We start from the raw sequence: 15659 nt of genomic DNA, 5'->3' as shown, positions 1-15659 counted from the left end.
GTAGATAGGCACATACAATACACATTGCATGTACGCAAGTATATCTGAACGATAAGTTACTGGACATAAAGCTAAAGAATCAATAAGTACTTAAGGCTGTAATTTTGAACTCTCCTGTAGGGTTGTTGTCCAAAGCGATGGTACGAGCTGGCTCTGTGACCAGCAATAGTATTGGGTGGTGAAGAGAACTAGGAGGAAAATAGAGCAAGAAATGGGCTCAGGCAGGGCCAGGAAAAGAGGTGATTTACAGTTTCAAATGGTAAATATAATCAAGGGAGGCCCTACTGAAAGATGACATTTGACGGAAGGACATGAACGAGCCATCAAGAGATTGAAGGAAGAACTAGGAGAAGCTCCAGGACGGTCTAGTACTGCTCTCTCCTTTGTTAGGTGACCTGAGGTCAGGATGTTGCAGGACTCCCCGAGTAGCCCAGCTCTCCCTGGGTTTCTGTTCAGTTCTCCTTTTTCCAGGGCACATCGCAGAAGATACTGTTGCTGGATCTGTATTGTGATTTCTCCCTGACCTTCTTCTACTGAACATTATTTTTTGATTCAGTCTCTTTGTTGTTGTTCTTGTTTGCAAAGAACTTCATTTTATTTTTCAATTCCAGTATACACTTAATATTATTTTGTATTGGTTTCGGGTGTACAGCATTGTGGTTAGACAATCATATATTTTACAAAGTTGTCCCCTGATATTCCCACTACCCACCTGGCACATACACGGTGACCAGCAATAGTACTGGGTGGTGAAGAGTACTTGGAGGAAGAGAGAAGAGAGGAAATATTTGCTGAATAACTAATTCCCACACTAGGTCTTCTAACTTAGGTGCCATACAATATTATTGACTATGTACCCTGTGTTGTACTTAATGGACAATTAGTTTACAAAGAACATCTCAGAAAAGTAGGGACGATCTGATCTCTGTGTTTAGAAGAATACATCAAACTGCAAATACAATACCACTTTGCATTAAATAGTTTGGCCCCGAAACAACATGTAGATTCTATGTCTGATACTTTCAATCATTTCTTAAATGTTTCCAACAAAACAGGCATTTAACAGTGATTGAATGACAAATTATTATCCAGGAACTTAAAAAGGAAAGGCACTGTAAAATTCTGGAGTGAGGGTGGGGGTGAAGTAGGAAATGTTCCCAGACAAGAAGCAATTAAGTCATGTGATGGCGAGCCCTGGCTTAATTTAAAAGTTACTCCCACCCCAGTTGGCAGTGATATCATAGACATGAGGACATTCCCCCCATAGGTCCTTAGCTGGCCAAGGACCTGATATGAAATGTCATAGATACGGCCAATGCTGTAACATGAAAATAAGAACTAGCCAAAAATGTTGATAACCACTCAAAAATGTAAAATACAGCAATCCCCCTTGTCCGCAGTGTTTTCTGCATGTCAGTTACTAGTGGCCAACTGAGGTTTGAAAATATTAAATGGGAAACTCCAGAAATAAACAATGTATGAGTTTTAAATTGCATGCAGTTCTGAGTAGTGTGATTAATTCTTGGTCTGTGCCTCTCGGTCCTTCTCTTTCCTGCCAGGACATGAATCATCTCTTTGTCCCACATATCCACAATGTATGCTTCCTCTGCCCAGTAGTCACTTAGCAGTTGATCATTTACTAGACTGTCCTGTAATGTAGTGCTTATGTGCAAATAACTCTTATTTTACTTACAAATGGCCCCCAAGGGTAAGAGTAGTGATGCTGGCAATTCAGCTATGCCAAAGTCAGTACCACTAATATCCCATCATTTACACAAAATATCAGTGGGCAGAGAAGCGTACCCACTCACGAAGGTGGCAAGAGAGAAGAGAGGAAATATTTGCTGAATAACTAATGTCCCCCACTAGGTCTTCTAACTTAGGATACTTGTTGGCTACTCCTGGCTAAAATACTTGAATCAAATTGATTTCTGTCTAAAATAGTGTTGATTTTAAAATTTCTTTGAGCCATTTTCTTAGGGCTTTATGGCTATGGAGTAATAACACGCTCATAGGTGAGGAAAAAAAATCTTGGTTTTCGTTATTTAAGATGCAAGTAATATTTTAAACACCCCCCAATATTCAAGTCAGATAATGGGATGATAAACCGGTGATGAATAATTAGCTCAGTTATAAAATTTGATGAAATTTTCTTCCCTTACATGTGTCCTTGTTTCAGCGCTCTCAAAATACCATTGTAGCTAATAGACAATAATGTTTGTAATGGAGATTATTAATATTTTAAAAGGACATACAAAGTATGTGTGTACAGAGATGCTTTTGCCTCTTGAGCCACCTTTGTAAACCCAATTAACAATCTCTTGACTATAGAAAAGGACAGTTGGTACTCTCTCAGAATGCCAGCCCTCGCTCTCCACTAGGGCAGTGGAATCACAGAATTACACACAAGGAGTTAGGAGAGCAACGACGTGTCTGTGATTTTTATTCACTTAACTGTTGCCTCACAATGGATATTTAGGGTAGCTTAGCGTTTACCCTCCCTAGAGTAATGCTGCATTGATATACCATATGTCTGCCTTGTGCATCTATAACATAACTGCACCAGATGCTCAGCTTTTCACTCATATTAATAACAGTTGTGGCAGTAATAATAGCTAACAAGGATTGAATGTTTATTATGTGTCAGACATTCTTATTGGCTCCTGAGATGCATTTTCTCAGTGAACATGCATGGTTAATTATTTAAAGTAAGGACTGCTATGAGCCCTGTGTGTAATATAGGAAAACTGAGGCACTGAAATATTTTTTTAAATTTATATGTGGTCCCCTTCTCTGTTTTTATTTTTATTTTTTATTATTGATTAAGGTATTACATATGTGTCCATTGCCCCCCCACCACACACACACACACACACACACACACACACACACACTCCCATATCTGCCCTCACCCCCCTGCTGTCTGTGTCCATTGGTTATGCTTATATGCATGCATGCAAGTCTTTTGGTTGATCTCTTTCCATTACTCCTCCCCTCTCCTACTTCCCTCTGAGGTTTGAGCATCTGATCAAAGCTTCTCTGTTCATCAGTTTATGTTGTTCATTATAATCCACAAATGAGTGAGGTCATGTGATATTTATCCTTCTCTGACTGACTTATTTTGCTTAGCATAATGCTCTCTAGCTCCATCCATGCTTTTGCAAATGATAGGAATTCCTTTTTATAGCAGCGTAGTATTCCATTTTGTAGATGTACCACAGTTTTCTAATCCACTCATCTGCTGATGGGCATTTAGGTTGTTTCCAAATCTTAGCTATTGTAAATTGTGCTGCTATGATTGGTGCTTCTAGTTTCCTGGGATATATTCCTAGAAGTGGGATCACTGGGTCAAATGGGAGTTCCATTTTTAGTTTTTTGAGGAAACTCCATACTGTTCTCCATTATGGCTGCACCGGTCTGCATTCCCACCAGCAGTGCACGAGGGTTCCTTTTTCTCTGCATCCTTGCCAGCACTTGTTTGTTCATTTGTTGATGAGAGCCATTCTGGCAGGTGTGAGATGGTGTCTCATTGTCATTTTGATTTGCCTCTCTTGGATGATTAGTGACTTTGAGCAGGTTTTCATATGTCTTGGCCTTCCTTATGTCTTCTTTTGAAAAGTATCTATTTAGGTCCTTTGCCCATTTTTTGATTGGGTTGTTTATCTTCCTTTTGTTAAGTTTTATGAGGTCCCTGTAAATGTTGGAGATTAAACCCTTATTGGAAATAACATTGATAAATATGTTCTCCCATGCAGCGGGCTTTCTTGTTGTTTTGTTGATGGTTTCTTTGGCTGTGCAGAAGCTTTTTATTTTGATGTAGTCCCATTTCTTTATTTTCTCTTTAGTTTCTATTGCCCAAGGAGCTGTATCGGTGAAGACTGAAATTTTTTTTTAAGTAATATATCTAAAGTCACTAGAACTTGGAAGACACTTGTGGGGGATGTCCTATGTACACAAGACAGGTTTGTTCTCTTAGACTTGAAAGCATAAGACACGTGAAGCCTGTGGAAAGAGCATTAGGAGCAAGGAGAGTGTTATTTGCGTGCTTAAGTTTTTAAAAACAGGCTTTGTTTCTTAGAGAAGTTAGGTTCACAGCAAAGCTGAGCAGAAGGTACAGACATTTCCCATATGCCCCTGGTTCTCACACATGCACAGCCTCCCCCATTATCAATATTCCCCACCAGAGTGGTTCATTTGTTATAAATGATGAATCAACATTGACACATCATTATAACCCAGAGTTTGCATTAGGGTTCATACTTGGTATTGCACAAACCATGGTTGTGGTCAAATGTGTGGTGACATGTACCCACCATTTATAGTTTTACACCGGGTAATGTCACTGCCCTAAAAAAATCCCCTGTGTTCTACCTATTCATTCTGCCCTCTACCTTCGCCCCTAGCAACCATTGATCTTTTTACTGTCCTCATAGCTTTGCCTCTTCCAGAATGCCATATAGTTGCAAGTGAGATTTTTATTGCTGGTTAAAGGAACTTCGATTTGTTTGTGCTTCTTATGCTCTTTGGTAGCAGTAGACCGGGAGCAGAGACTGGTTCAGCCCCTGCCAGTAGCCTGCTTCACGGCCTCGGGCAACTCAGCCTTTCTTTTTTTCTTTTCCCTTGATTTCAGAGAGGAAGGGAGAGGGAGAAAGAGATAGAAACATCAGTGATGAGAGAAAATCATGGCTTGGCTGCCTCCTGCATGCCACCTACTGTAGAATGAGCCTACAACCTACACATATGCCCTGACCAGGAATTGAACCTTGATCTCCTGGTTCATAGATCAACGTACAACCACTGGGCAACACCGGCTGAGCCAACTCAACCTTTCTAACCTCAGTTCACTTTCTTGTCACATGAAATGGCTAGACTGCCTGATTGCTCAGGTCCTGTCTCACTCCCACTTCCCTCGGAAGGATCTGAGTGCTCCCTTCTTGATCTCTTTCCCCCTTTGCTGAGTTGGATGGAGTGGGGAGTGGGGACGCACAGAGAGTGAAACACAGAGTCTTCTCCTTTCTTTTCTGGGAGCTGTCAAGACCCATTCTGATCTGTGAATGGTACAATTTAGACTTTAATAAATGCCTGACTGATTAAACTTGACCTCTCTAGAAAAAAAAAAAAAAAGTCTTATGGAAAGAGAAGTGTTTCCTGACGTTTAGGTTGGGAAGACCTCACCTGGGAATATACACTCCCAAACCCACATATATATGTACATTAGAAAAATCAAATGCTGTCCGAAGTCAGAGTGTAATGAATATAGCAGAATATTTATTTATGTAAGTTGCTCAAAGGTTACTCATTTTAACATGCACACCGTTGGGAGTTGAAGGATGGTTTGCTACAGCCAGGGCTGGTCAGGATGCTGCAGTTTCCTGGTTTCAGGACTGAAGACAACTGTTAGCATCTGGGGAAGCCACTCTGGTGCCAGCTACAGGGCAATGCAATTCTGGTCAGTGTTAATGTGTCACATCAGAGCTTCTCTCGGGTAACACTAGAGCTGTGTCATATCTCAAGCATAAATTTTGGGGATATCAAGTGTTCTAAAGCCATGAATTGCAACTGTGCAATTTCTTAAGTGCCCTGTTTGGATCCCTGTGCTTTTTAGGAGCTGAGATACCTAAATTCCCCATATTTTGGAACAAGCTTAGCCTTCTATTTGGCGTAAACCTTCTTCTACTATATATGAATTCTGCTTTACTTCTGTTCTAAGTACTATAGATGGTTTCAGTCCAGCTATTTTACATCTTGATCAGAATATCAACTGAAATGTTTACTGCTGGCCTGGTTTTCCTAATTAATATAGAAAGGTAAAATCTTGTGAAAACTTGTAAATATAGTTTTCTCCTATTAATATTCCCTTAGTATTGGCTCCCATGACATATGCTACTTATGACTGTGTATGTTTTGTGCACTGTTCTATCTACAGTGCCTAGAACAGTGCCTGGCAAGCAGCAGGCACACGATTAATATTTGCAGAATGAGTAAGAGAATGAATGGATACTCATGTCTTCTATCCCGGAGGACTCAGATATATTATTCGTTGCATCAAGTGACTAGGGTAACTTTCTGAAATGTCACCAGTGATGTATGACTATGTTCATTGTTCACCCTTATGAAGGACTGGAACTCTTTCTTTTTAGGAAGTAATCTTGAGAGAAGTTTCAGGTCCCACCTCAGCCAGGTAATAGGATGCCCACAGCTCTTTGCTTCTATCATTACTACTTGTACAAGCTCAGAAAGAAAAAGCAAATGCATTTTTAAAATATATTTTTATTGATTTCAGAGAGGAAAAGAAAGGGAGAGAAAGATAGAATCATCAATCATAAGAATCACTAATTAGTTGCCTCCTACTGGGGGTCAAGCCCACAACCCAGGCTTGACCCTTGATTGGAATTGAACCTGGGACCCTTCAGTCCACAAGCCAACACTCTATCCACTGAGCCAAACCAGCTAAGGCAATGCATTTTTTCAATGCAAAAGATTCTGAAAGAATTTAATTGTGAATAGTTGGATATATAATTTAGAGCAGTGATTTTCAACCTTTTTATCTCATGGCATACAGAAGCTAATTACTAAAATCCTGGGGCACACCAAGTATGTGTATATGTATATGTATATGTATGTATGTATATGTATGTGTGTGTGTGTGTGTGTGTGTGTATTAAAAAAAAAATATATATATATATATATAATATATATATATATATATATATACAAACACACACACACACACACACACACACTAGAGGCCCAGTGCACGAAATTCGTGCATAGGAGGGGGCTTCCCCAGCTCAACCTGCACCCTCTCCAATCTGGGAGCCCTCAGGGAATGTCCTACTGACAGCTTAGGCCCACTCCCCATGGTTCTCTGCTCTCTGCAGGACCTACCTGTTCCACACCACAGCGATGGGCAAGCAGGCCCTACTGGGTGCTGTCTGTGGGCTGCACTTGCCTGCTTGCGGGTTGCCACGGTGACGGCCAAGCAGGCCCTGCTATCTGCTGTCAAGGTGTGTGGCCACCTTTACCTCCCAGGGCCGGTGATGGTCCCAGAAGTCTTCGGGTGTGGTACCCGTCCCCGGGACCCAGGCCACTTGGTGCCGCCCTGCCCCCTGCTGCTTGGCGTTTGCATATGCAAAGTAACCTGCCATCTTTATTGGGTTAATTTACATACTCACTCCTGATTGGCTAGTGGACCTCACAGAGGTACGGTCGATTTGCATCTTTCTCTTTATTAGTGTAGATACGTGTGTGTGTGTGTGTGTGTGTGTGTGTGTGTGTGTATGCCAATCTGACAAAAATAGTTATGATTTTGAATAATTCACACCAGATGACTATTGTTGTGCTGACTGTTGTCATTTTTTATTTGACAATCTAAGGGAAAAGAGGTCAGTACCCTTGACTAAATAGTCAGATATTGCATGTTTTAAAAATTCTTGCAGCATACCAGTGTGCCTCTTGTGGCACATCATTGAAAATTGCTGGTTTAGAAGAGTTAATTACAAAGTATGTCCAATATTTTTAATGATGTTTTGGACATACTCATTTTGATATTGACTGATATTTATTCTGTGGTATTATTTACATGGGATGATATTAAATCCATTTACAAAAGATATACTAAAGTTTGAGACTTCTTATGATTTTTCCCTCTATTGCTAGTCCTCCTTCACCTCCCTCCCCTCCAACTCTCCCTCTTTTCCCTGTCCCCTCCCCCCTGCAAAAAAAGAAAAAAGAAAGAAAGAAGAATGTGAGTTTACAAATCCTGGCTTAGCCTTTTAAGTCCTTTGAACATACTTGGTCTTTTTTGGTTAATTTAACTATTTGTTTTTGAAGTTAAAAACACAGTAGTGTCTTATAATGTACAAAAAACATTGGTGAAAAGAAAATGTGGAAATTAACAAAATACTCTGCACCATACAGTCCATACTGATAAGCAGATGAGTACTTTCCAATTTAGGTTTCATCCTCCTGTGGATTCCAGACAGCTCTCAGAGTGCCTCAGGCCACTTCAGGTGTAGCTCTTTCAAGCTGGAGGCCTTGAAAGTCTGCAGCATTGTTCTCCAGTTGTTTTCCAATGGAATTTCAATGACTAGCAGTGTGCAAGCATGGCTGGCAGTGTGAGGGCAAACCTTCCCAGCCTTCTGTCCCCCGTCCTCATCATGCTGCATAGCAAGTGATTTCTTCCCTGGGCCCCTGCTGTGTGTGACCATCCTCTGCAGGGTCCCTGCAATAAGAGAAGGTAAAAATCAGCCTGCAGGTTTAAATTAATTGCACTCTTCGTTCTGCTATGCGTTAGCCACTGCTTTGAGTCACAGCATCCTAAACTGCTAGTTTAAACATAATTGGAAAGAGAAGGTTGGCATTGAAGTACCCAGGGAGAGAGCAAACTTACCGGAAGACCAGAGTAAAACACACATCGGCAAATACTCGAATAACGTGATACAGTCCCTCCTCGGCAGATGAAGAGCTATTTTATTAAACGCACCTGTGGTTCATTTGGGGGCACCATTGTTAAACCATTTTTGTTCCTAAAACTTACAGGGCAAATGATTTTGCTTTCATTCCAATGGAACATTCTTTTTATTTGTGATGGAAATTGTGGTTGTTTTTAAATGCAATGTAAATGTAATATATGCTCCTAGCAGAGAAGGTTAGAAAGGACTCTGTTGGAAGTGGTGGACTTGAGCAGCGAAGCTCTGAAAGATGCTGTTGGATACAAGACACCAGGTCCCGGTGTTCCTCCTGGTTTCATATGTCTGAGTTTATCTTGTCTGAGTTTGGAAGAGAAAGAGATGCAGGGAGTGGCTGTGCCTCTGGGATCTCCAGAATCCACACTGCAGCACTTTTCATCCTGTGCTTGTAATTCTGCATTTACATTTTGCTGCCACTGAACTAGAATCAGGACTTCCTCATTGCCGTGTGCCCATTGCCCAGTGCGGCGCCTGGCACAGCGGGCAGGTGCCCAGGTGACACTTGCTAAAAGAAGAGTCTATGTAACTTGAAGAAAGGTTGTAGAATGACTTCATTCTTTCTTATTTTTTTCAGCTTTTATACGGCATGTTTTATCAGTTTTGGCTCTTTTATGCACAGCTAAAATTGACATATTGCAGTTTGGGGGAAAAAAATTTCTATTAGCATATCCTGTCAAGCTCTAAATAGAAGCAATTTTTTGAAATAATATTTATGTGTAGTCATTAATTGCCAAGAATAAGTTACTTGTAAATGTAAGATTGTATTAATTTTATCTGTAATGGAATTCTTGTTGCTCCCAAAATCATAGCAAATTATTAAAATTGCTTTGTGAGGAGTACAAAGTTAAGGAGATCAAATTTGTTTTACAAGGACATTTGGTGTAATTAATTTTTAAAATATATCTTGCTTTTTAAATGCTAGACTTTAGATAATAATAATTTTTTAAAAAACAAACATACACACACCTTTGTTGAAAGACTTATTCTTTCCATTTCTCTTTACTTGGCCAAACCTAGAATATCCCTTTAAATTCCTGCTCTACGCCAACTAGCTGAATTATGTTGCATTTTATATAATTCAATCTACTAGATAATAATCCAGACATTGATTATTCTGTTGATGAGCACTTTTGCCTATAGCTTTAGATCAATGATATTTGTAGTCAAGCCGATCTTCAGCAAATGCACATCATTATAGCAGTGGCCACTTTCTGTACTCATTGGTCAATGCCTGTGCCTTGCAGGATTAAATATTTGACAATTACCCCTCCTTGAATGAGATTGTTGAATCTTATGGTAGTTATGTTTTTAATATTTTGAGGAACTTTCATACCATTTTCCACAGGGGCTACATCAGTTTACATTCCCACCAAGAATGTACAAGATCCTCATCAGCACTTACCTCTTGTCTTCTTGATAATAACCATTTGAACAGGTGTGAGGAGATATCTCATTATGGTTTTGATTTGCATTTCCCTGAGGATTAGCGATGTTGAGCATCTTTCCCTGTACTACTTGGCCATTTGAGTATATTCTTTGGAAAAAAGATCTGTTTAGGTCCTTTGTCCATTTTTAAAATTGGATTTTTGGGATTTGTTAGCTATGAGTTATAAAAGCTTTTATATATTTTGAGATTGACTGCTTATCAGATATGAGGTTTTCTAATATTTTCCCTCATTTTGTGGCTTACCTTTTATTTTATTGATTTTTTTTTCCCCTGCAGGACTTTTACTTTCTTGAGATCCTGCTTGTTTGTTTTGCTTTTGTTGCTTGTGCTTTGTATATTGTATCCGTAAAATTATTGCAAGGTTCCCTGCTTTTTTTCTATGGTTTCAGGTCTTACATTTAAATCTTAAGGTTTTTGTGGGGGTTTTTTTGTTTGTTTGTTTGTTTTGTGTGTGTGTGCTTTTTTTTGGGGGGGGGGGTTAGTTAATTTTTGTAAGTGGTATAAGGTAGGTATGTAGTTTTATTTTAAATTTTTTTTTGCATATGAATATCCAGCTTTTCTATCACTGTTTATTGAAAAATCTGTCTTTTCTCCATTGAGTATTTTGGCTCCTTGCCAAATATTAGTTGACTTTATCTGCATAAATTTATTTCTGGGCTCTCTTTTTCTTTCATTAGTCTATTTCTCTGTTTTTAGGCCAGTACCATACAGTTTTAATTGCTTTAGCTTCCTAATAAGTTTGAAATCAGGAAGTAAAATACCTCCAGCTCTTTTCTTTCTCAAGATTGTTTCAACTATTCAGGGTCTTTTCTGGTTCCATACGAATTTTGGGATTCTTTTTTCTATTTCTATAAAAAATGTCACTGGGATATTAATAGGGGTCACATTAAATCAATAAATGACTGGGTAATATGAACATTTTACCAATATTATTTTTTTCCAATTATGAGCATGGAATATCTTTCCATTTATTTGTATCTTCTTTAGTTTCTTTTATCACTGTCTTATATTTTTCAGTGTACAGATCTTTCAGCTCCATGGTTACATTTGTTCCCAGGTATTTTATTGTTTTATTATTAGAAATGGGATTGTTTTTCCTTATTTCTTTCTTGAATAAGTCACCAGTATATGGAAATGCAACTATTTTTTGTAGACTGATTTTGAATTCTGCAACTTCACTGAATTTGTTTAATAGAGCTAACTTTTTTTTGGTGAAATCTTTAAGATTTTATGTATAGAAAATTGTCATCTGCAGCCTGGTCAGCACGGCTCAGTGGTGAGCATCGATCTATGAGCCAGGAGGTCATGCTTTGATTCCCAGTCAGGGCACATGCCGGGTTGCAGGCTCAATCCCTAGTGCGGGGCATTTAGGAAGCAGCCAATCAATGATCCTTTCGCTCTCATTATTGATGTTTCTATCCTTCTTTTTCCTTCCCTCTCTCTGAAATCAATAAAAATATATTTAAAGCAAAGAAAATTGTCATCTTCTAACAGAGACAATTTTGCTTCTTTCCATTTTGCATGCCAAATTATCTGCCTGTCTGTCTGCCTATCCATTTACTTATTTTCTTGCCTAATTTCTCTGACTCGGACTTCCACTTACTACAATGTTGTATAGGAGTGGTGAGAATGGCACCCTTGTCTTACTCCTGTTCTTAAAGGAAAAGCTTTCTACCTTTCACCATTAAGTATAATATTAGTTTTGGGCTTGTCATATATGGACTTCATTGTGTTGAGGTACTTTCCTTCTATATCCAATTCATTAAGTTATCATGAATGGATGTTAAATTTTGTCAAATTATTTTTCTGAATTGATTGAGACAATCATGTGATATTTCCCTATTGATGTGATCTATATTTTTGACTTGCATATGTTGAATCATTTTTACATCTAGGATACATACTATTAAAGAAACATTATTTCTTCATTGTTGTGGGAAAATGAAAAGTGACCTGTCATCACCTATTTAAATGTAAAATGTAAATACAATTTGCCAAGCAGTTCTACTATTTTGGGGACTCTATCCTACCTAAATTTTCATCAGCTGAGAATGGTCAAATAACTTATGGTACTTGTATCTTATGGAATATTAATGGAGTTTTATAACAATTGTTACATTTATTTTCTTGATTTGAAGGATTATCCACTGTATTTTGCTAAAATGCCTAAAAACTTTTAGAGAATAGTTATTGTACAATCTATCTGAAAAATTAAAATAGTGTATATACTGATGGGTTTGTGTTTGTTAACATAAGAATTATGAGGAAAGAGACATATGAAGCCATTAACTATTGCTATACTCTGAGTGGCCAGATTATTATGATCACTGAACGCATAATAATCTGGCCACTCAGTGTATATCCTATATAATAAAAGGGTAATATACAAATTGTCCCCTCAACCAGGAGTTCCACCAGCAGGTAGGCCAGCCAACTGCCCATGTCCTCTCTCCCTGGCCAGGCTGACTGGATGCCACCCATGCACGAATTCATGCACTGGGCCTCTAATACACACACACACACACACACACACACACACACACACACACACTGAGTGGCCAGATTATTATGCAATCAGAGATCATAATAATTTGGCCACTCAGTGTATCATCAGAAGTGAATAATGGGAGCAGGAGAGATTATCAATATCTGTGCCACTTTGTTGTTTAACTTGTTAAAACAAATGTTATGTTTTAATTGAAAAAACATAAAGTTGTTCAGTGATAAATATACACTATAGGACACTGATAATTTAGCCTAGAGCAGTGGTTGGCAATTGCTGCTCTCGAGCCACATGCAGCTCTTTGGCACCTTGATTTTTTAGCAAAAGCCAGTTTAAGAGTGCCCTAATTAATAACAATGTAACTACTTATATAATTTAAGTTTAAAAAATCTGGCTCTCAAAAGAAATTTTAATCCTTGTATTGTTGATATTTGGCTCTGTTGACTAATGAGTTTGCCGACCACTGGCCTAGAGGAACTGCAGATGTCAAAGAGTGTAAGAAAGGAGAACTAACAGTATTGTATTTGATCAGCGATCTCTTCATAGAGAAAACAACAGGTCTCGATTTACGGTTACATCAATGTTCTAATGTAAATCTACTTACAGTTTGGAATTTATATTTATTTTTTAAAACCCAATTAAAACTTTGTTATTCTGATAAATAATGACTACAAAACCAGATTATGAAACAAATCACTCTAGTCAAAATTAAAAAACGCTTTATTGTTTAAAATGTTAAGATGTTCCTGTTTTCAAAGGTGAAGCCCTACTATGGTTAGCATAATATGGCTAACTCAAACACTATCTTTTTAAAAGTTGAGTTCTAGACATACTTTTTGAACAGTATAACAATATATACATTTGCAACGAAGGGTGTTTATCATTTTTCTTTTTGTTTCAGAACGCTTTACTGTGTACAGCTCTAAACACCTTAGACAAGCCTGGAATAAGTAAGTCTTTTACAGATTGTTCTCTCTCTCTCTCTCTCTCCCCCCCCCCCCCTCAATTTTTAAGACTCTCCTGATAAGTTTTCATGACATTTTTTTCATTATTCATTCATCCATTCCTTTAACCATTAACCAGTTACTGAGCCCTAACTGTGGCAGCCACCGTCTTCAGACTGAACCAACACTGTTGTATAGACAAGTTTGTGTTCCTAGAGCAATGTGGCCTTGCTTCATTGTTATAAATCCTAAAATTCATTTGGTCAATCTTGTAACTAGATTTCAAGAAACATTTTTGTGTCAGCAAAATAGCATTTATTAAGTACAATATAATGACTGATTTTATCATCTAAATAAGATTGGTGACAACTGTTGAGCTCGATACAATTGATCTTTCACATTTTTTCAGTTCACCTATTTCCCACATAAGCTTTATGGGAAAACTAAGTACATACATCACTCCAAGAATTTGCACTCCATTTATTTAATTTCTGTTCTGTCACCTGACCTTGTTAAAATAGTTTTATTTCTTGGTTTCAAAATTTGATGAAATCTGTAGATCTGGGTTACTCAAGTTATTCAAAGGTCTTTTATTGCAAGCCAAGTTGCTAGTAAATCATTGAAAGTTGAAAGGCAGAGTAATTGAGTCACTCGTCTCATAGTGGGTATCACATTTCAAGCACTATGCTAGGGAAAAGGTAACTAGAACTCCTTTGATAAAATATACTATAATTTTTCATAGCAAAATTTTGTCTCTGGGGAATTTAGTGTTATTACCTCACTTTTTACTGTCATTACATTTTAATTATAGATGCCATAAGTTATGAAAATAAAAAGTGAAACAGAACCTTTTTAAATAACAATGTCTTGAATCAATACTGTCAGTAGATACAGTGGACAGCTTATTATGAGGAACTAATGGAATTTATACATTAAATTCTGCAGTGGTTTACTTGAAAGTTCTGGCCATTTATTTTTATTAAATTCATACTTAGAAGAACACTCTAGTGTAATTATTTTTGTCTAACACATGGCCTTGCATTTGTCATTGGAAGAGTCAGTTCTAAATATCTCCCTAATATTTAGGGAGGCATGTCCTATGCTGGGCGCATTCTGTGTGTGTTCCTCACCCTTTTACTGACCACCTCACCCCCATCACCACCACCACTGATCATCAGTTAAGTACATTTTAATTATGTGCTTTCATGCATCAGGTAATATATACAGTGTATAGTTTCCACCTTAATGAAATGATTAAACACATCCCTCTCTCCTAATTGCTCAAAAAGTTTTGTTCAACCAACTAACCACTTTATGAAAAATTTCATAATAAGGCAGTTGAATCTCTAACCCTATCTTTGAAGTAACAGGAAAATCTGGCGCATTCTTTATAATAAAAGCCTAATATGCTAAGTGTCTGGCTGTCTGGTCATCCACTCAACCAATCAAAACGTAATATGCTAATGGTATCTTAAAACCACTCAACTGCTCACTATGACGTATACTGACCACTAGAGGGCAGACAGTTGACCAGTCGCTATGACATGCATTAACTACCTGGGAACAGTCAACCTGTTGACTGTCGCTATAATGTGCACTGACCACCAGGGGACAGACATTCTGACCAGTAGGTTAGCTTGCTGCTGGGCTCCAGCTGATCAGGACTGAGTTAGACAGCCCGGATACTTCCTGGAGCCCTCTCACAGTCCCACTCTGGCTGGCTAACCTTCAGTGTACATTCCCGACTCCCATTGTTCATCAGTAGGGTCCATTGGCCTGGCCTGGCCTGGCCTGCACCCTCTCTCAATCTGAGACCCCTCAGGGGATATCGGAGAGCCAGTTTTGGCCCGATCCTCAGGCCAGGCCAAGAGACCCCACTAGTGCACAAATTCGTGCATCAGCTCTCTAGTTTACATATAATATCATTTATAGAAAATAGCCTCCACTTTAGATAACTCCTTTTCCTTCCTTCAGCCCAGGCGTCCTCAAACTTTTTAAAGTGGGGGCCAGATCACGGTCCCTCAGAGAGCTGGAGGGCCGGACTATATGAACTACTAATTCCTACTGTAACACCTCGGCTGCGCTCACTGCCCAAAAACCCTGGCGAGCCGGATCAGACTCCTCTGCGGGCCGCATGTGGCCCGCGGGCCGTAGTTTGAAGACGCCTGCTTCAGCCTAACAAAGCTAGAATGTCCTCCTAATTGTCCATGAAAATACATGACAATTCTTATCCACTTAATATAGTCTACAACAAACGGGGGTGGGATGTGGGGGAGGTCTTTGAATGATGCTTG

General features: G+C 38.7%; 1 protein-coding gene across 3 annotated transcripts in view; it reads left to right on the top strand.

Moving 5' to 3' along the window:
• Positions 1 to 15659, top strand: part of CDK14 (cyclin dependent kinase 14) — a 485190-nt gene that overhangs the window by 354657 nt on the left and 114874 nt on the right. For all 3 annotated transcript variants that reach the window (XM_036429493.2, XM_036429494.2, XM_045578458.1), the window contains one exon: positions 13323 to 13371. In XM_036429493.2, coding sequence (XP_036285386.1) covers positions 13323 to 13371 — 49 coding nt within the window. The remainder of the gene's footprint in view (positions 1 to 13322; positions 13372 to 15659) is intronic.

Source organism: Pipistrellus kuhlii, unplaced genomic scaffold (assembly GCF_014108245.1).
Source record: "Pipistrellus kuhlii isolate mPipKuh1 unplaced genomic scaffold, mPipKuh1.p scaffold_m20_p_10, whole genome shotgun sequence".
NCBI lineage: Eukaryota > Metazoa > Chordata > Mammalia > Chiroptera > Vespertilionidae > Pipistrellus > Pipistrellus kuhlii.
This window is presented reverse-complemented; position numbering and strand designations above follow the sequence as displayed.